Source organism: Centropristis striata, chromosome 19 (genome assembly GCF_030273125.1).
Source record: "Centropristis striata isolate RG_2023a ecotype Rhode Island chromosome 19, C.striata_1.0, whole genome shotgun sequence".
Taxonomy (NCBI): Eukaryota; Metazoa; Chordata; class Actinopteri; order Perciformes; family Serranidae; genus Centropristis; species Centropristis striata.
This window is the reverse complement of record NC_081535.1, coordinates 6,215,954-6,236,244: the sequence shown is the minus strand read 5'-3', so window position 1 is coordinate 6,236,244 and position 20,291 is coordinate 6,215,954. Positions and strand designations below refer to the sequence as shown.

Below are 20,291 nucleotides of genomic sequence, written 5' to 3'. Positions count from 1 at the left end.
CATATCTTAGTAATAGTGGTTTGTTTTATATATTGTAAATATATGATAAGATTATTTGTATTGATGCTTTGATGTAAGCAGTGTTTACATTTTGTAAAGAAAAAAAAGTCTAATCACTTAAATCTTGACATGTAAAGTAAGTAAAGCTGTCAGCTAAATGTAGCAGAGTAAAAACTACAATATTTGCCTAAAAATGTAGTGAAGTAGAAGTAAAAAGTTGCATAAAATGGAAATGCTCAGGTAAAAGTACGCCAAAATTGTACTTAAGTACAGTACTTGAGTAAATGTACTTAGTTACTTTCCACCACTAGATGTAATAAAGTGAGCGTATAATGTTCAGCTCAAGTGAAGTAAAATTAAATGTCCTTAGTTAAACTCCACCGTGCTGCATCCTCTTGATCTCCTGATTACACTTAAACTCCCACAGGAATTCATAAAGTATCTATTTATCTGTATCTATTTGTCACTCTCAGAGTGAAATGAGAATCAATAAAGAAGAAAGCAGAGCGATCACGCTGTCATCAGGAAGCTGTTTCCTTTGTTTGTTCATCGTTTCTGTGCATCTCTAATCTGCAATGTTATTCATCAAGTGTTACCCCTAGTAACACCAGCTGTCTGCCAAACAATGAAACTGGCCATCCGTTATGGAAGATATAATTATACTGCTATGTCTGTTCATCTAAACTTATATTAATGTCCTATTCAAAACCTTAAAAGGGTTTTAAGGGTTAACGCAACAGCTGCTGACAGCATCGGTTAAAAAGAAAAAAAGGGCACAAAAGGCCCCTGGGAATAAAATATAATAATACCAACACATTCTAATCTTATTCTGGCAGCTTGCATAAAGAGTTCTTTAAGTCTGTCCTGTTCAGAAACATGACAGTGTTGATTGTGTGTTCAAACAGCTTTAAATAACCCACATTTTGGCTCAGTGTCAGAGCAGGAAGTTTAAAAAAAAGCCTCTTATTGATTTCAAAGCTGCAAAAATCAGTATTTCTTTGTGAGCAATGAATCAGATGACACAGTGAAGGATGTGTTAGTGAAAAAAGCTGTAAAATAAATGAAGAGACTGATCAGCCAACCCTGCACTTCCCCCTCATGTCTGCAGAGCCTGTAAGTCATTTTTGGTTTATTTAAGCAATTTCACACAAGAGGGAGTGCTGTTGTACTGTATATCATACAACAGCTATGCAGGCTGTGATTATATACAGTATAACAGCACCAACTGGAGTGTGATATTGCTTTTAGACAACAGATCTATAAAAAATTCCTGTGTATTTACGGTGGATTAACAATATCCTACTGTATTTCATAATAATAGTAAAAAACTGTTAAATATTCATCCCTCACATGTAAATTAACAGTTAAATTGGTCAATTAACAATAGATAACTGTAATTTAACAGCATTAAACGGTATTATACTGTTTGATAAATTACGATAAATGCCCTGTAAAATAACCACAACACCCACCGTTACCCTACGGTCACATACTGTAATCCAAAATAAGATAATATTCTGTTAAAATGAATTATAGTACATGGACTGTAAAATAACACTTAAATACTGGCATCCCTGCTGCCAGTATTTTACTGTTATTTTTACAGTGAAATTCATTACATTAAAAAAACATTAAAAAGCTTTAGGCTTGTTTAAATTGTAAATAACTCATTACTCTTTTTAAAAGTAGTATTATTAGCTTACTTATTACTCCATGCCATGCCACTCCATTCATTACAATACTAGTTGTATTACTTTTCTGTACACCCTACCAAATTGGTAATTTTGTCCACACATAAAAATAAAAAAAAGTGCTCCAGGGCTAGTACTTTCCCCAACAAAGAAGCCATGGCAACTACAACTTGTATAGTACTTGTGTGCACTTTCATTCACAAAATAAGGAGGTACCTGTAGCCACTAACACTAACATGACAATTTAAATTTTAAACATCAACACATAATTTTAACTATAAAGACAGTGTGCAGCATTCAGAACTGAGAAAAGATAGGATAAATGTCAAGAACTGAGAATTAGCCACGCCTGAAAGCTGTTCAAAACCCATGTTGTTTGCCTTACAGTGTTAGCATTAGCATCATTTTAGCTCTTCTCTTGTTTCTCTAGGTGGTGGTATTGTGAGCCACCTGCCCATGTTACCACAGTCATTCTGTATGAGTGCACCTGGATGTTTGGACAAGGTACCCAGACTTCTTTTTCTTCCCTTTGTCCTCCTTTGACAACCATTCATAATTGAACTCAAATGTTACTTGTGCTCTTTTGTACCTGTATACTAGCTTCCCAGAAACATATTGCAGCTAATCAATCATGGTGGACACAAGCAGGACTCAAAATGCTTATCTTACACATTCAGCATTTCTGCCATAGAAAGGCACCCTTTACTTTGCTTGAATCATGACCCTGTGATGTAAACCCTCAGGACCGCTTATGAGCTTGCAGCAAGTGCTGCGCTATAAAGAAAGGTCACTCGTGTTCATGCACTTTCCCGCTGTCTAATTGGCTGCCACTGAGCCATACATGCAGCAGTCCGCTTTGAAGGCTGACTGTAAATCCACTTTCAAGGAATTTCCATCCATCTGCCAGCAGCGGCTTGCAGTGGCCGTGTGAAATTAAATGTCAGATGCGACGGAAAAGGGGGGTATTTGTAACAGCTGAATGACATGTGCTAACAAAAAAAAGCTGGTTTCTTTAGCTACGAGAACTAGAATTCACGATTTGAACAAAACAGTTCTCTCTCTACCTCATTGAATTGTCTACTTCCGCCCCCATTACTCACACACCGGAGGAACCAGCCAAAGAAAGAGGACCTTTCAGTGTCCTCTCTCTGATTGTGTGAAAACATCCCCCTCCAAGCGCAACTTTGGCAACTGATTTTGCTTCTCATGGCTGGCGAAAGACAGCGGAGCCCCCACTCAACTCTGAAGGGTCCTCCAGCAAAAGTACCCTTCAGCTGTTTATGCTTGAATTAAAACCGATTGCATTACGCCTCTCGACGAGCACCAGAGGTTTCATCGGTTTTGGCAATGGACTTGAATTCCTGATGAGGAGCTAGGCATTTGTTTTATTCTTTTGAAAAAAGAAAAAAAAAGCATAAAAGCGCTCCCAAATCTCACTTCATGTGACCTCTAGCTGAATTTGTTTCCCAATAAAAACATGGCAGCACTACAGTGGTGCAGTACAACAGCTGCTGTAATAATCTGCCTGCTAGAAAGCCAAAGAGCTCATTGTCCTTCTATCACCATTGCTAAAAAAAACATAGTTAGCCTATATAATTGACTATATGATGCTGATGCTTCTAACTTGATGTATGACTTTTTTTATCTGGCTGCTCCAGTAAATTTGGGAAACTATGGGGCCCATTCCTACAATTTGTTAAGACGACAGTTTGATTTAGGATGTCTGTTGCTATATCAATTGCAGTTTACTATTGCCTGACTGATGTGCCTGTGTTTGTTTTTATTTTTATTTTTATTTTTTTTGTTTTTTTATGGCTGTTCTAGTTCTGTGAGTTGTTCGGGTATGCAGCAATACTTCAATGATCACTTTTTTTTTTCTGTTGTTTGTTTGTTTTTTCTATAAAAAAAAAAGACTAATTTACTTTTTGTGTATGTTTTAATACAATTGTACTCATCTGCAAAACCCAATAAAAAAAGTTAAAAAAAAAAAAAAAACTTGATGTATGACGTTGAACAATGTTTTGAACCAAGGTTATTATAGAGAGTTTTTTGAAAAATGATAACGAACTGAAACTGTATTTTGTGGTTACAAAACTAACTAAAACTAACTAAAATTATAGTGAAAATGTCCTTCGTTTTCGTCTTTGTCAACTTTTTTCATACGTAAACTTTTTTTGTTTGATATAAAATCTATTTAATCCCTCTGGTTTTATGACTTAATAAACTTATTGGGGCTAAGATGGATCAGACAAAGGAAATAAAGGAAATATTTATTGTGACCTTTTTGAATCTCGCACCCAACAAATACCCCATTACAAAAAAACTAAAACTAACACTAAAACTAATAAAAACTAAACTAAAACTAAGCATTTCCCAAAAAAAATCCAAACAAATTAAAACTAGCAAACACACTCTATAAACTAATTAAAACTAACTGAATTTGAAAACAAAAATTGACAACGAAATTAAAACTAAAACTAATGAAAAATCCATAACGATTATAACCTTGGTTTGAACACATAATATATGCCAGCCAGTCAGTCGCTAACAACAAGGATGGTCCATTTTCCAACAATTCTTATACATTAAAAGGCGTAATTTTCAAATTACAGCAGCCCGTTTTATCACTTATATGATAAACAGCAAATTAAAAGCTAATGCAGGTGAAAGTTCAAGACAACAACTGTTGTTTTCACCTGCTGCTATGACAACTGTCGCCAGCAAATATGCTCAGCTGTTGTTACTAAACGTTACTGTCACCGACACTTAAAGGAAACAGAGAAATCATTAATGATATTAGTCCCACCTGTGCTTTTCCTGCAGAGACACTTAAAACGTGTGCTATTGTTAATATGCTGTGTGTACATTCACACTCACATCACAGTTTTAACACTTAATGCTTTAATAGCTCTGAATGGGGATTTCCAGGATAGCAGGCTGTGGTGGAGTCACTCTGTGAAGCTAATGTTGCTTTTAATGTTGTTGTTGTTAAAGGGAGAATGAGTAGGATTTGTCTGTTGCGGTTTGTAAGCACAACGTTAAAAGCTGTCTTCTCCTCCCCCAAATTCCACTGAGTTTAGCTATCTTTAGTCTAGTTAACAGGCATGGTATTTGTGACGAGACAGGAGATATTAGTGGTGGCCAGCCTAGACACCACCAAACATTTCTAGTGGGAAATGATGATTGAGAGGTAACATTGCTAGCTTGTTTTGCTAGCTTGTTTCTTTAAATGAGGTGATGTTTGGTGCAGATTATCTTTAGGCAGCATAATGCAATTGCACCATTAAACAACCTGGTCTAAAGTCAATGGTGCAGTTTTTTCATGCTATTTAAAGGGGAATATTATTCAAATAGTAAGATGTTGTAAGATATTAAGGAAAACTGCAAATGCAGCATTATCTTATTAAATATTTCAATGTGCATGCATTTTCACAGCAGGAATCTGAACATTGTGTGAACATGTATAACATTCGTGTTGCATTTTGTTTGCAAATGAGGGAATTTGGAGTATAATTTAGGAATTTAGGACTATAGATAGGAAATAATCTGGAAAGTTTGGTGTATGTTAGTGCTACTGAAGTGGAAATTTCTGTCTCAGAAAATTTAAAAAATAATAATTTCATGATAACAGCCATTTTCCATAGCCAAATTCTGCAAGACACTACAGATAAATAAGAAAATTGTAAAGTATAATACAAGGTTTTTCAAATGTTATGTTTACATATGCAAACGATGCATTAACTAATGGGCATAGTATTTGTGACGAGACAGTAAATATTAGTGGTGGCCAGCCTAGACACCACCAAACAATTCTAGTGGGAAATGATGATTGAGAGGTAACTGTCATTGCTAGTTTGAAATTTATACAGTTGATATTTTCATGGCTAGTGCCCACATTGTATAAATACTTATCTGTGCACCCATGGGCTTGTTGGTCTTTAAATGAGGTGTGTTTGGTGCATATTATCTTTAGGCAGCATAATGCGATTGCACCATGAAACAACCTGGTCTAAAGTCAATGGTGCAGTGTTTTCGTGCTATTTAAAGGAGAACATTATTCAAATAATAAGATGTGCATATTTCGGCAGATTCACAAGGCAAGTACACGTAAACCTGCTTGTTACACACACAGGAACCCCTTCCAGATGAGGTGACGTGTAACTAGAAAAAGTACAGTTGGACACTTACGCCACGCACTTTAGACCATGCACTATAGATCTTTTAAACAGGTCATTATGTGCTGTCAGTCAGATGTCAAAACCTTCTCAGACCTGATTTAACAGCAGTTTTTTTCATAATTACGTGGTGGAATGTGACTAAGTACATTTACTCAAGTACTGTACTTAAGTACACGTTTGATGTACTTGTACTTTACTTGAGTATTTCCATTTTATGTAACTTTATATTTTTACTCCACTACGTTTATCTGACAAATTTAGTTACTTTTCAAGTCAAGGTTTATCATGAAAAACATGATACATTTAAGACTAGACATATTTTTAATTAAACCACATGAAAGTAAATTATGTTGTTAAAATGGGCCATATCTTTTCAAAATTAAAACACTGCTTGAACAAATGCATCAATAATAATAATCCAGTAATAGATTTAGGATGTATAAAACAATCTGAGGGATAACATTCTGCATAACAAGAACTTTTACTTTTGTTACTTTAAGTACTTTTTGATGCTGATACTTTTGTACTTTTACTTCAGTAAGTTTTGAATACAGGACTTTTACTTGTAGAGTATTTTCACAGTGTGGTATTAGTACTTTTATTTAAGTAAGAGATCTGAATACTTTTTTCCACCACTGATTATTAGCATCAGAGGCTAATTAGCCTTTACCAATAAATATTATACAACTTTTGAATGTCATGATCAATCTCAGCATATTTACTCTGAAGTTAACTTTCTGCTAATTGACTGATTGATTTTTAGATAAAAACCCTGGAAGGATTTCAAGGACATGCAAAGCTGCATTTTATGTTATCTGATCGTACACCCACAGAAGTCAGATAAGCTCGTGATTATGCACCATTTGCATTTATGAAAACAGCTTGTTTGTTGCGGTGGCAGGCAGCGAGCTGTGCAGACTTACACAATAGTAGCAGCTCCAGCCAGTAACAGTGTGGGCCGTGTCTCTCATCTCCTGCAGGGCCTCGGCGCGCAGGTAGCCCAGCTCCCTCAGGCAGCCGTCGTGGAATACTCGGGTGCAGATCCTGCAGGGGTACAGGTCGTCGGCTGTCCACACCTCGCACACGTCGCACATCTCATCGCTCGGGGGCTAAAAAAACAGAGTCAGATTGTGTCATTTACGCTCAATTTTTTATCTCCTGTCCATCAAAAATCTGGATAACAGATCAGGTGGAAAGATTAGGCATCGCTCCATCAGTGGTAGGAGTGTTGTTAGATGGTGGGATGGGAATTGTATAATGTATTAGTAATTTTTGTTGTGTTCTATGCTCACAATCTTAGATGGATCATTAACCCTTAATAGGGCACTCATTGAAATACTTGCAAATTCCAAATTTCAACCCTAGAGAGTATTGGAGGATATTACATACAGCCAGAATGTGTAAAAAAAAACATACGGACCCGGGGAAGGGGGGTAAAATTTTGAGGAAAAAGTTTATGAGATTTAAAGTGGTGAATCTGCGAGAAAAAAGTAGTTTTTTCCCCACTTTTTTCTCGTAAATCTGCGACTTTTTTTCTTGTATTTGCCACTTTAATCTGGTGAATTTGCAACTTTTTTTCTCAAAATATTACCTATTTTTATTTTTATTCATACTTGGCCCTAATATGCCGTCATAGTCAAGTTCTCCTCATACAAGTCAATGAAGAATAACTCTGTACGACTTTTTTTTTTCTAAATTTTTCATTTTTACATTGGAGGTCCAGGTCAATAAAGTTAATATTATTATATTTTTATCATACTGATTGGTCAGATGCCATGATGTCACCATCTGTGACGTAGCCTGATCTTTGCTGATTAGCTGGAAGAAAAATCCATGTGGTTCTACGACCAAACAGAGAGACATGGAGACCTAATTTTGATATCCACTAAAGTTACCAAAGCAGTTAAAGCAGTGCTGCCTTTGACATGAATATGATATCTGTGTCTTTGTATAACATGTGTCCATTGTCAGTTTTTCTCCAACATTCTCTGTAGACTCCATTTACACCCAGGATACAATCAGCTGTCAAGCCAGAGAAAATAACTGCAGAATGCTTGACTGGTTAACCACGACGCAGAGACATTGTCAGTTTCCATACTTGTTCTTTTTTTTATCTGTATTTCAGCACCGTGGCACCGGCTTCAGGGCTGGAGACACATAACAAATGTTAAATTTCCTCAGTCACAGCGTATATTATGGCCTAGCTCTTATGACCTGATCACTCCATTTACATCAACAAGCTGCCTGCATCAAAGTCCCAGTCATAATTAGATCTAAGCTGCCAACAGAGACTCTAACTGGTAATGGAGGTCATTTGTCAACTTCTAAGATGCAGTACTTTATCGAAAAATCAAGATTAAACCTCTGAAGTCCAGGAGATTTTGGTTCAACTTTTGGTTTGTCAACTTCCTATGCATTAATTTCTGTCTCTGTTTAGCATCTTTCAGTCTGTCCTTACATCGCATGCATGGCTCCTTTTTCTCCACACAAACTTGGCTGATCAGTCAGATTTTTCATTTTATTTTAATTAACAATGTATAAAGCTGCCAGGAACCCAAAATACAAACAAAAGACAGGTTTTTTAATTAACATTTTTTAACCATTTATATACAAAAAACAGCAGAAAAATAATAAATAATAAAACTACAAAACAGTCTATTTGCACGTAAATTAAAAAAAGTAATAGTTTTCATTGTAGAAAGAAAATTCACATTTTAAAAATGGTCTAGAAACACAAATGGCCGATGTGAAAGCTCCTATGATTGCACTTTCAACTGGCTTTCTCAGCTTGTCTACATATTATATATAAATTAAGTTATTACTGTAAATAAAACGTGTATTTTCAATAAATAGATGGACTCCAGAGGGTTAAAGTGGAGCCAAAGGCTTCGGATTTCATTATGCCACACAGTGCTACATGTGTCCTGGATGTAGCAAACGACACTCTGACTTTAGCTGCTCTGAAACTTAGAGGGGCACAATCCTATAGATTGCACTAAAGGAAAAGCCATGGGGTCAATAAAATCCCTGAGGAGCGTGACTGCGCTCAGCAACTTCGCTTGCAGTCTGCCTGCTAAACTGTGAGGTATTGTGTGCACAGTTGACATTTAGGCCTGAGGGTATGGTTGAGTAAAGCTCATTGTGTGTCAAAAGTGGAAAAAATGCAGCCCCTTTGGAAGCTTAAATACGCTCAGAATTGTAATAGCTGGCTTAGATTTTGATATTTCTTGCACACAATAGGTAAAATGCATTCAAGAAAAACATATTGAAAAGCCAGCAGAAGAAAAGGCTTAGGGAGCACCTTTGTCAATAAGGGGTGACTGCAGGTGGGTTTGGGATCTCATTATTGCTTTCATTTTTTTCTGCATTTTTGTATGTTTGACGTTTGTTTTAGTCATCATTCTCTTCTTTGTTTGTTCAGCAAAAGCAACCATTCACTTGAAACACTGGCAGAGATTTTAACAAAACAGTACCCTGCTTATTATACAAGTATATAATAAAACTGCACATGCAAAGAGCCATGTGCCAAATCACCATTGTGTTACCTTATTCTGCACTAGATAGTGACATTTATCTTAATAGAGATCTGCAAATGCAACATTATATTATAAAATATTTCAATTTGCATGCATTTTCAGAGCAGGAATCTGAACATTGTGTGAACATGTACAAAATTATTGTTGTACTTTGTTTGCAATTGAGGGAATTTGGAGTATAATTTAGGAATATACGTAGTAAAGAATACTACGGATAAATAAGAAAATTGGAATGTATAATACAAGGTTTTTGAAATGTTATGTTTAAATATGCAAATGAGGCATTAACTAATGGAAACGTTTGGTGAATTTGGGCGAAATCGACAGATGGAAATAGACTAAGTATTTTTAATGTTTTCTTTCGACTAGTCTGACAGAAGACATTAGACATAAAATTGACCCATGCATGATTTAAAAAAGATGTTTTTTTCTTTTGTATCACATCAGCACACTACTGACAATTGACTGTCTTCAGCATTACATTAAAAAAGGGACACCATGTCTATGGATGTTGTCGAGAAGGAATCATACAGGAGGAGATTAAAACTGGTCCCAATATTGACCCCTGAGGTACCCCATACTTGACATAAGTCAATGAAAACACTGTTGGAAATGGAGATACAGAACTTTCAGTGACAGAAACTAACTGCCACACCAAATAAACCCACCCACATCTGTTCATTTTCAAACTTTCTATTATTACTGCAAGGTGGACGCTTTTATTCCTGTACTCCTTGTTAAAGTGCAGCATCGACAATACAGCAAGTTGCCAGGCAATGTTTACTCTTTGCAAAACAGGAAACCTGATGGTGTCAGTGCTCCTGTGAACTCCATCCCGTTAGTCAGCGTCACCCTGGTTCTGGTCACCTCTCTGAGCCACAGCCAAAGCAGCCCGCCCACAAGTTGCTCGCTGTGAAGAGCCCTTACGCACATCAACAACAACACATCTCACAGCTTGTGTGGAAAAAAAAGGCTTTGCATACAAAAAAATAAACTTCAAACTAATACTTTCTCACCTTCAACAAGGGTGTTTAGATAAAGTTTAAGAGTCTCTTTACAGCCTGGATAAACTGCTTTATCATAATGCCTCGCTTGAGGCAGGAAAAGAGATAATGTGCTGCTGTTGCCATGGAGATTCTTTGACATCTTGCAGACATCTCTTTAATCCGAGGATTTGGGGATTTGTAGTGTGTGTTTTTTCAAAGTGAAATGTTTTATTTATTTATATATATATATTACTGATTTAAATAACACCCTGGCCATGAATTCAGATCAGTAGCTACTCTGCTCTATTTATCATTTAATACCTGCTCTAAAGGCTTTCATCAGGGAGCCATGTGCCAAATCACCATTGTGTTACCTTATTCTGCACTAGATAGTGACTTAAAAGACATTTATCCTAATAGAGATCCGCAAATGCAACATTATCTTATAAAATATTTCAATTTGCATGCATTTTCAGAGCAGAAATCTGAACATTGTGTGAACATGTACAACTTTTTTTGTTGCATTTTGTTTGCAATTGAGGGAATTTGGAGTATAATTTAGGAATTTAGGAATATATATAGTAAAGAATCTAGAAAGTTTGGTGTATGTTAGTGCTACTGAAGTGGAGATTTCTGGGATTTGTAGTGTGTGAGATCTGCAAATGCAACATTATCTTATATATATTGAAATATTTCAATTTGCATGCATTTTCTGAACAGAAATCTGAGGTGATGTTTGGTGCATATTATTTTTAGGCAGCATAATGCAATTGCATCATTAAACAAAAATCAATCTAAAGTCAATGGTGCAGTTTTTTCATGTTATTTAAAGGGGGACATCATTCAAATAGTAAGATGTTGTAAGATATTAAGGGAAACTGCAAATGCAACATTATCTTATAAATATTTCAATTTGCATGCATTTTCAGAGCAGAAATCTAAACATTTTGGAGTATAATTTAGGAATTTACGTAGTAAAGAATCTAGAATGTTTGGTGTATGTTAGTGCTACTGAAGTGGAGATTTCTGGGATTTGTAGTGTGTGTTTTTTCAAAGTGAAATGTTTTTTATTTATATATATATTACTGATTTAAATAACACCCTGGCCATGAATTAAGATCAGTAGCATGCTGCTCTATTTATCATTTAATACCTGCTCTTTCTTGTGCAGCTCCACCTCTACAGCCTGATCATCATCCGCTTCCCTTTTGGGCCTCACAAAAGCAGGTGGCGTGAGCTGATGGCTCTTGTCGAGATCTTCGGGTTCCACCCCTTTCCCGTCCCGTAGCCTCGACCAAGCCTCCTGGTTGACCTTACAGTCCTCCCTCGCTGTCGCCGAGGCCTGCTGGGAGGTCGACGGACCCGCGCTATTGTCTGTGTCGTCTTTCTCCGCCTCCTCGGCTTTCTTCTCATCAGGACTGGATGGAGGTTTGGCTGACGGTTTGGCAGGGCCGTCGGCTTCTTCCACATCTCCGTCCGCCTGCTTGGATGGGGCGGGGCGTTCCTTTATGCCCGCCTGGAATGCCGACACGACAGCGTTGCATTTCTGCACCTTCTCCACCTGCTGCTTCTTTGACATGAGCACTCCCATGGCTGCAGACAGATGGAGAGACAAAGAGACAGAGAACAGTTACACAAGTACAGTGCATTAACAATTCATCACAACAATGACTCACAGTTATTATCCAAGATTTTTAAAAAAAAAACCCTGAAAAGTTGGTTTCAATTTTAAGCATTTCAATTTATTGAAAACTATTCAATATTGAATAGAATTATGAACACATTCATAAGAGATAGAAGCAATACCAGCTTCTATGGTGGATGGGTTGTAGGGTTGTCACGATACTAAAACTTTCAACTCGATACCGATACTCAGGAAAATATTCGATACTCGATACCATTTTCGATACCACAAGGATAAAAACAAAGACCCCAAAATTTAACAGAAATATTTTTATTAACAAGAAAAATGCAATATGTAAAAATGAACAGAACCACAGGTTAAATATTTATAATAAAAAACAGTTGTGCAAAAAGAAACTGCAACTATGATAACAAGCTTCAGATACTCTATACTTTTGAAAATGAGTATTGTATCCGGATACAACGTTTTTGACAACCCTAATGGGTTGTAGTTTTTGCAAGTTCTTTGTTGTCAGTGCTTACTGTTGTCTTCCTTGCCTCTCGACCGTGTTTTTTTTTTTTATTAATTAATTTTATATCATTATTAATATTATTTTCATTATTTATTAATTTTATTTATTTATTTATACATTTTTTATCTATTTATTTTTTCTCCTCTCTCTTTCCAGTTTGTGGGTGGGTTGGGGAAGGGGTTTGGAGTTGTGTGTTTGTGTTTTCATGTATATCTTGTTGAACTGAAAACTGAAAAATAAAATATTCTAAAAAAATATTGAATAGAATTTCAAGTAAAGAAATATCTCTGAGTATCAGACAAGCTGACTTACTCTCCAGAAAGTCAGCTAGTCTGCTTCATCAGGACTGTGTGGGTGTAGTTTGATCAGATGTGGTTGACAGTGCTGGCAGCACAAGAAAACAAGCCCACAGCTGTTATCTACAATGGCCGACGAGGGAGAATGCAGTACAAGGGCCCAAACATTTCCATTAGGAGAAACATGGCTCAGAAACAGAAATCCAAATCCAAAGCTTTCTGCAAATTAAAAAATGTGATGCAGAAAGCATAAAAAAATACACATAGCTTCATTCTTAGCCAAATTCTACAGGATACTACAGATACATAAGAAATTCTAATGTGTAATACAAGGTTTTTGAAATGTTTTGTTTAAATATGCAAATGAGGCATTAACTAATGGAAACGTTTGGTGAATGTAAGAGAAATCGACAGATGAAAATAGACAAAGTGCAGTGAAACAAGCACCTACATGTGTATTTTGAATGTTTTCTTTCGACTAGTCTGAAAGAAGACATTAGACATGAAATTGACCCATGCATGATTTAAAAAATATGTTTTTTTTCTTTTATGTCTAACCATCAAATCAACACAATACTGACAATTGACTGTCTTCAGCATTACATTAAAAAAGGGACACCATGTCTATGGATGTTGTCGAGAAGGAATCATATAGGAGGAGAATAAAACTGGTCCCAATATTGACCCCTGAGGTACCCCATACTTGACATAAGAAAATAAAAACACTGTTGGAAATGGAGATACAGAACTAGCTTCACTCTGACTGCCAAACTGTTATAAGCATGCACTGGTTGCAGAAAACCAATATGGCGACGGCCTTCTTATGCCTCGTCTCTCGTCTGGTCTCTCTCTCTCTCTCCACTCCCCCTAGAGGCCTGGACGACTTGTGTTATGTTGACCGGATATATAGGGTTTTACTGTTTCATTTGTTTTCAGGGTTTGTGTGTGTTTTTAACATTGCATCACTTCTGTATTTGCAGCATGTATTTGTAGGTTCTGGATCTGCATATGTGTTTGTGAATTTGCATCGTTTTTGAAGCTGCAGTACATTTGTCATGTTTTGGGTGTTGGATTTGCACTTGTCATGATCAGATGGTGAGTCAGATATTCCTAGATTTTTTTATTGGTTCATGGAAGAATTACATCACACGTTTACAACTAACCTCCGCCTACTTAAAACCAGCAAGAAGAGCACAGTGAAAAAGACACAAATAAAGTGGTGTTACGACAGCTATGACAATGCTAATCAGGAAGTATTAATTTGAGAATGAAGAGACTTTAACTATCGTTCTTCCAAAGAGAGGGTGTAAATGCAAGGAAATAAAAAGTTTTATATACTGATGAATTAATTGTGTTATACGGTAAAATTAACCCTTTTTTTTTGTCAACTAAAACTAAACTAACTAAAACTAACAATACATACCAAACAAAAGCTTGGGTCTCAGGAGGTTAAGAAAGACAAAAGTGGATTCAGGCAATAAAACATTAGGCATTAGCAGAAAAAATGGGAAAACCTCAAATATCCAAATATCCAAATGTCACTTTAAGGCTAACTATAATTCTGAAACTTGAGCTAACAATTTTTGACAATATGCAACTTGCGTTATAGTAGACTGTGGATAACTCAGAAAGCTATGCAGTATTATGCTAGAAACACAAAGCTAACAATAGCTAGCTAACAGCTTAAGTGCACGTACCTCAAAATAACAGAGCAATTCAATTATTATGTTTTAATCAACCAATACATAGACACTACCACGGTTACTGTGTATGCCAATGAAAAATAAAAAGTACTAGACCAGATCAGTTATTCTAAGAATGAGTAAAAGTCTTGAAAGAAGACCTGATATTGGCTCACAGATGGTAAATGAAGTGAAGAACTCTCTGGTGCAGTCGTGTTTTTCTTGGAAAAGAACACAATAAGGACAAAGAGAACTTGCTGCAGTCTAACAGATGAGATTATCAAACTATGAAAATATTTACTCTCTTTGCAGATTGCATCTCAGAGATACTTCGTCTTTCTCTGTCTCACCGAACAGCTCGGTGCCTTTCAAATCTCCCAAATCTCTTCCTATCAGCAACAATGTCCCTGAACTCCTCTCCTTATTACTAATAAACCCTGCCCATCTGCTGCTGTTCCCACATTTCTGTGACTCATGCTAGTATTTCACTCTTCCAGAGCCATAAAGATGTGGATATTGACTGAGATTAGGTTTTCGCTTGCATGATCCAACACACAAATATAAAGGACTAAGAAAATAGGCTCCACAACTCACAGCACGCTGGAAAAAAATCACTTCAATGCATATTTTTATTTTGCTTCCACACACAAAGCTTCCTCTTTGTGAGTAAGAGATACTGCACATGTCGATGCAGAAATCTATACTGTGCTCTAATGTGTCTGTGGCTTTCCACAGCTCGTCAAGTGAATGATGTCATGTATGTATCCGAACGCCAATACTCTAACTGCTAGTCAGAATTCGAAGAAATCTGAAAGACTGCCAGACAAAAATCATTCAGATGACGGTTTGAAAAGTCATGTATTCCCATCTTCTCATATTGATAAAGGGATAAGAATTTAAAATGACAGCACACAAACAACGCTTGGCCAGTAATCCATTTATAATCAATATGAATTGTGTCTTTCACAGAACAAAAGTTACTTCTTGGAAGACCTCATAGTGAAGAGTTCTTCCAAACTGTTATCCATCTGGGAGTTTTTTGTGCTTCAAGCAGCAAAAAAATCCAGAAATGGAAAACATCCAACATTTCTATAAGCCCACGTCTTTAATCTTACACACATACTGTCTTCCAGCAGTCTTTCACATTCAGAAATGCTCAAGAGAGCTTCCATTTAATGCTGACTGAGGTGTTTCCCATCCAATTTACCAACCCAAATTTCCTAAATTGGTCAGGGATTTATTCTGGTGTGAGTCTGCAACCAAAGGTCAACCTGTGGGCCAACAACAAGCATCACCTGTTTCCTGATGGTTGATTAGGTTCCATAATCATGTCATGAGGCCAGATTTTGTTCAGCGTTCAGGGCATTCCACCAAAGTTAACCTTTGGCGAGTGTGCATATGAAATGTGGGCTTCTGTTTAATGGCCCCACAGTGGAATACGAAGCCTATAGCAGCATCCATCACCACAACTTGCTGAGTTCAGCCAGACTACGGTATTATTTCATTATTATATTATGCACTATTAGCATTATAAGTCATATATCTAGTATTATTACTGCAATTATAGATACTACTGCTGTTTTTATCATTATATTATATTGGCTGCTATTAGTCTGTGTTAGAGGGTTGCAGGAATTAATTCTAAAACCCAGAAATGAGTTTTAGCACTTCCAGTTCCCTCATCTTGAAGTCAATAGGTTTTTTAATTGGTTTTTGGTTAGATGCCCCAAAAAAGGTATGTGGCTTATCATGTTTTCTTCCACAATATAAAATATGCCAGTAGGCTACATACCCCGCTTGAGCTATTACTTACTTAAAAATGGGGATGCTAACAACAGGCTAAATGGCACTACACCGGTGTTTATAGCCTAGCTTTTTCCTCCTGGTGATTGCATTTATGCCTTAAAAATCATAAAAGCTGAACACAATGTGGAAGTATCATAATCCTTTGCCACAAGAGAGATTATTTCCTGCAATAATCCAAAATCAAATGGGAAATTCCCAATGGCTTTTAGCTAACAGAAACAGGGTGATGCTAACTTCTTCTAGCCTTCAAAAATGCACAGCACCAGAGTTAAAAACAAGTCACTCTTACTACATTTTTATGACCTGCCAAAACAAAAATTAGCCTTTAAGAAAGACAAAAGTGGATTCAGGCAATAAAATGTGAGGCATTAGCAGAAAAAAATGGGAAAACTACAAATATCCAAATGTCACTTTAAGGCTAACTATAATTCTGAAACTGGAGCTAACACTTTTTGACAATATGCAACTTGCGTTATAGTAGAATGTGGATAAATCAGAAATCTTTGCAGTATTATGCTAGTAAGTGCCTTAGCTTACTTACACAAAGCTAACAATAGCTTGCTAACAGCTAGCTTGCCCTCTGTGGTAAACATATAGTGCTAAAATCATCTTCTGATGTACATAAATGTCATGTTTCAGCTGCTACAAGCCTTTTGTTAGTTTCAGCCCTTGGTTGGATATTGTGGGAGTGGTTTTCACAATATGATGCGTTGTGTTCTGTTTCTATTACTATTACTATTAGTCATAAACATCATTACAGTTGTCAGTGTTATTGTTGTTGCTCTCTCTCCCTCTTCCCTCTCACACCCTACCCTTTCCATCATATGGATTGTCTGTACTGTAATTTTATTATGTTTGATTTGTTCTGTACAAATGACATTTATTGCATGTGTGTCCATTCTGAGAGGGGGATCCCTCCTCAGGTGCTCTCCTTGTTTCTTCCATGTTTTTACCCATTTCAAAGGGTTCTTTGTGTGGAGTTTTTCCGTATCCGAAGTAAAGGACAAAGGACAGAGGGTGTCACAAAATTGACTTGACTTAATTACGATGTGTTCCCTGAATAAAATGAGTCAGGTGAAGATAGGAAAGGATCAGATAAGACCAACTTTATCGACCCTGGTGGATTTAATTAACTTCACTCTCTCTGCAGGTTTTAAATTGGCTTTTTGCTGGTTATAAAAATAAAACTCTGTTAGACTGCCGAGCATTTTGCTAAAATACAAAGAAAATTGCATTAAAACAAACATTGTTATAGTTATTGTTTCATTTTGCCAATAACAGAGAGAGATTTATCAATTCAGAGCACGTAAATGCAATGAGCGCTTAACTGTGACACATGACTGAGTTCAAATGCAGGACTCCAGCAAAATGACGAAAGAAAACAAATATTTTCAAGCGATTGCATAATTCCTGAACACAAGGTGAACTCATTCACTGTAAGATGCACTTCTACACTGTGCAGGAAAGTTATTAAACAAAAAAAAAGATGCAGAAACTGACTCAGTTCTTATTTCCACTTAAGTGAGACACAACCGTGAATTCCATTATTGAAAAAAAAAAGGGCACCTCATGGATTCAAGTTGATTACACGGTACTTAAGGGACATGTGTCTTTGCTCTCAAATGCAATCCCATCCATCCACGCTGCACATAAGTGCTTGTGTGAAATTCAATCGCATTTATCTAAAGTGAAATGGGAGTCATTCCCTCTCTCTTCCTCCCAGGCTCAGACTCTAATAGCCTCCTAGGCCTTATGTTCTCAGGCTGCTGGTGGACTCCAGGTGCTTCATAAACTGTGGAAGATATCGCTCTTTTGTATCGCACAGACTTCAACACGGGCTGCACTGCACTGTCTCTGGTTTCATGCATTTAAACGATCCAAAAAAACATCCAGGGATACAAACAGTAAGACGGCACGTCATCACAGATAAAAACAAATCAAAAGATTTTCAATTTATTTGTTCTAGTTTGCTCTGAAAGTTGGTGGTTTCGACCCCTGACCATGGCGGCCTACATGTCAAAGTACATGTACTGAACCCCAAATTGCTCCCGATGCTGCGTTCATCTGTGTGTGAATGAATTTCCTGATGATTCGGGTTAGCCTCGGCCACCAGTGTATGAATGTGTGTGAATGAGTGACATCTGTAGCGAAAAAGCAATTTGAGCGGTCACAAAGGCTAGAAAAGTGCTAAATAAGTGCAGTCCATATACTTTATTGATTCCGGCATATGTATATTCACTTTCGTCTCTCAAAAAGGAGGTTAAAGGTCACTCAGCTAAAGCACAGCACTCCTCCAGCAGATAGGATTTATTAGCATGATTGTACACATTTTTGTGTTTTTAATGTTTGTTTGTTTCTTAGTGTTTTTTATATGAGCCTGTCAAAAATCTATCTATCCATCTATCTATCTATCTATCTATCTATCTATCTATCTATCTATCTATCTATCTATCTAAAACAGACTCATTTCAACCATGTTTTGATGTGTGATGAATGTCGACACTGGAAAAATTACTACTTATGCCTTAAGTGGGTGATTCTCATGAACATGGTGCAGCTCATAGCAACAATCCAAGAGCATTGAATACATATTTTCTTTGACCCTTTATAACCTATATACTCTAAAGTCACTGTTTAATATGAATTTAAAATCTTTTTAAAGAATTTTAAGGTATTCTCTGACATTTTAGAGACACTGTGAGCTAAATTCATTACCGTAATACATTTTTAAATAAAATAAAAAAAGAATGAAAGGCCTTGGCAAGCACTTAAATGTACTCAACGGTAGCTGGTATCACCAAAATATATTTTATTAAAATATACAAATTTTTAATGCAAACAATTCTATCATTACCGTAACATATAACCATTTTTTCTCATCAATTTTCATTCAGATTTTGTTCTTTATACATTGTCAAAAAACGTTTTTGATTATATTCTGTTAAATAATACATTTCAAACAAATGTATATTTATTTTTATAAAGCTTATTAAACATTTATTGTATATAAGTGTGAGGAAACATGACATTTTTATGTGGACGCATTACAGTAATGTAATTGTGAATCAAAAATATGTTTAAAAATATAGAAAATATTATTTTAACACAAAACAATGAATTGTGCCTCATTTTGGTTATATTATTCATTCATATAAAAGTGAAATATATTTAGTTTAATAAAGTATGTCCTTATAATCTTCACAGACATAGCTTAGACTGGCTTCATGAGAATCACCTAAGTGTGTTGTTAAAAGACTGCATTGTGCTACAGTAGGAAAAAGACAAAAAAGGGGAAAGAAATTAGCTGATTAAGTTACAGGTCAGAAATAAAAAATCATCTGTGAAAAAAACAGCTTTTTACAAGATTGATGTAGTCTGTTTCACTCTGCTCTGTGGAAAAACTGGGACAAATTGTCCTCCTCAAGGACGACCACTTAATTTAAAAGGTCAGTCTTCCTAGTAACTAAGCCCCCCTGCAGTCTGATGAATGGCAGCAACATGCTGAGAATATACAATGATTAAAATACACATATGCAGGCTGGTGGAATACTGCGTAGGCTGTTATTCTAACTGCAGGAATGACAATCAGCTCAGTGGGTTTAGCACAGCTTAGGCTGAAAGGTTCTGTTCCATTATTTTAATGAAGCAGTAGTTTGGATTGGTTTTGGGATGACAGGAAAAAGAGGGAATAATTTGATATTTTTATCATAATGTCTATTAGACCATTTACAGTAGCAGAATCCAAATGTATCTGCCTCTTTCTGGAAAGAATCTCCCTCCAAACACTGGCAAATTTGCTTCGCCCGGCACATTTTTAAGACACTCTTTAGTAATTTATCTTTTATTGTTAGAGGCGTGAAATATTTGGAGAGAGATATGGGGTGACATGCAACAAAGAGCCCTAGTTGGAAATAAACCGGGGACATTACGTAAAGTTATAAATTATATTCATGCATTTCC

The 20,291-nt window shown here is 36.3% G+C and overlaps 1 protein-coding gene across 2 annotated transcripts in view; it reads right to left on the bottom strand.

Moving 5' to 3' along the window:
* Positions 1 to 20,291, bottom strand: part of phf24 (PHD finger protein 24) — a 56,605-nt gene that overhangs the window by 26,967 nt on the left and 9,347 nt on the right. For both annotated transcript variants that reach the window (XM_059358285.1, XM_059358286.1), the window contains exons 2-3: positions 11,545 to 11,984; positions 6,793 to 6,978 (exon numbers count right to left, since the gene is read on the bottom strand). In XM_059358285.1, the coding sequence (XP_059214268.1) occupies positions 6,793 to 6,978; positions 11,545 to 11,982 (624 nt within the window). In that variant the 5' untranslated portion in view covers positions 11,983 to 11,984. The remainder of the gene's footprint in view (positions 1 to 6,792; positions 6,979 to 11,544; positions 11,985 to 20,291) is intronic.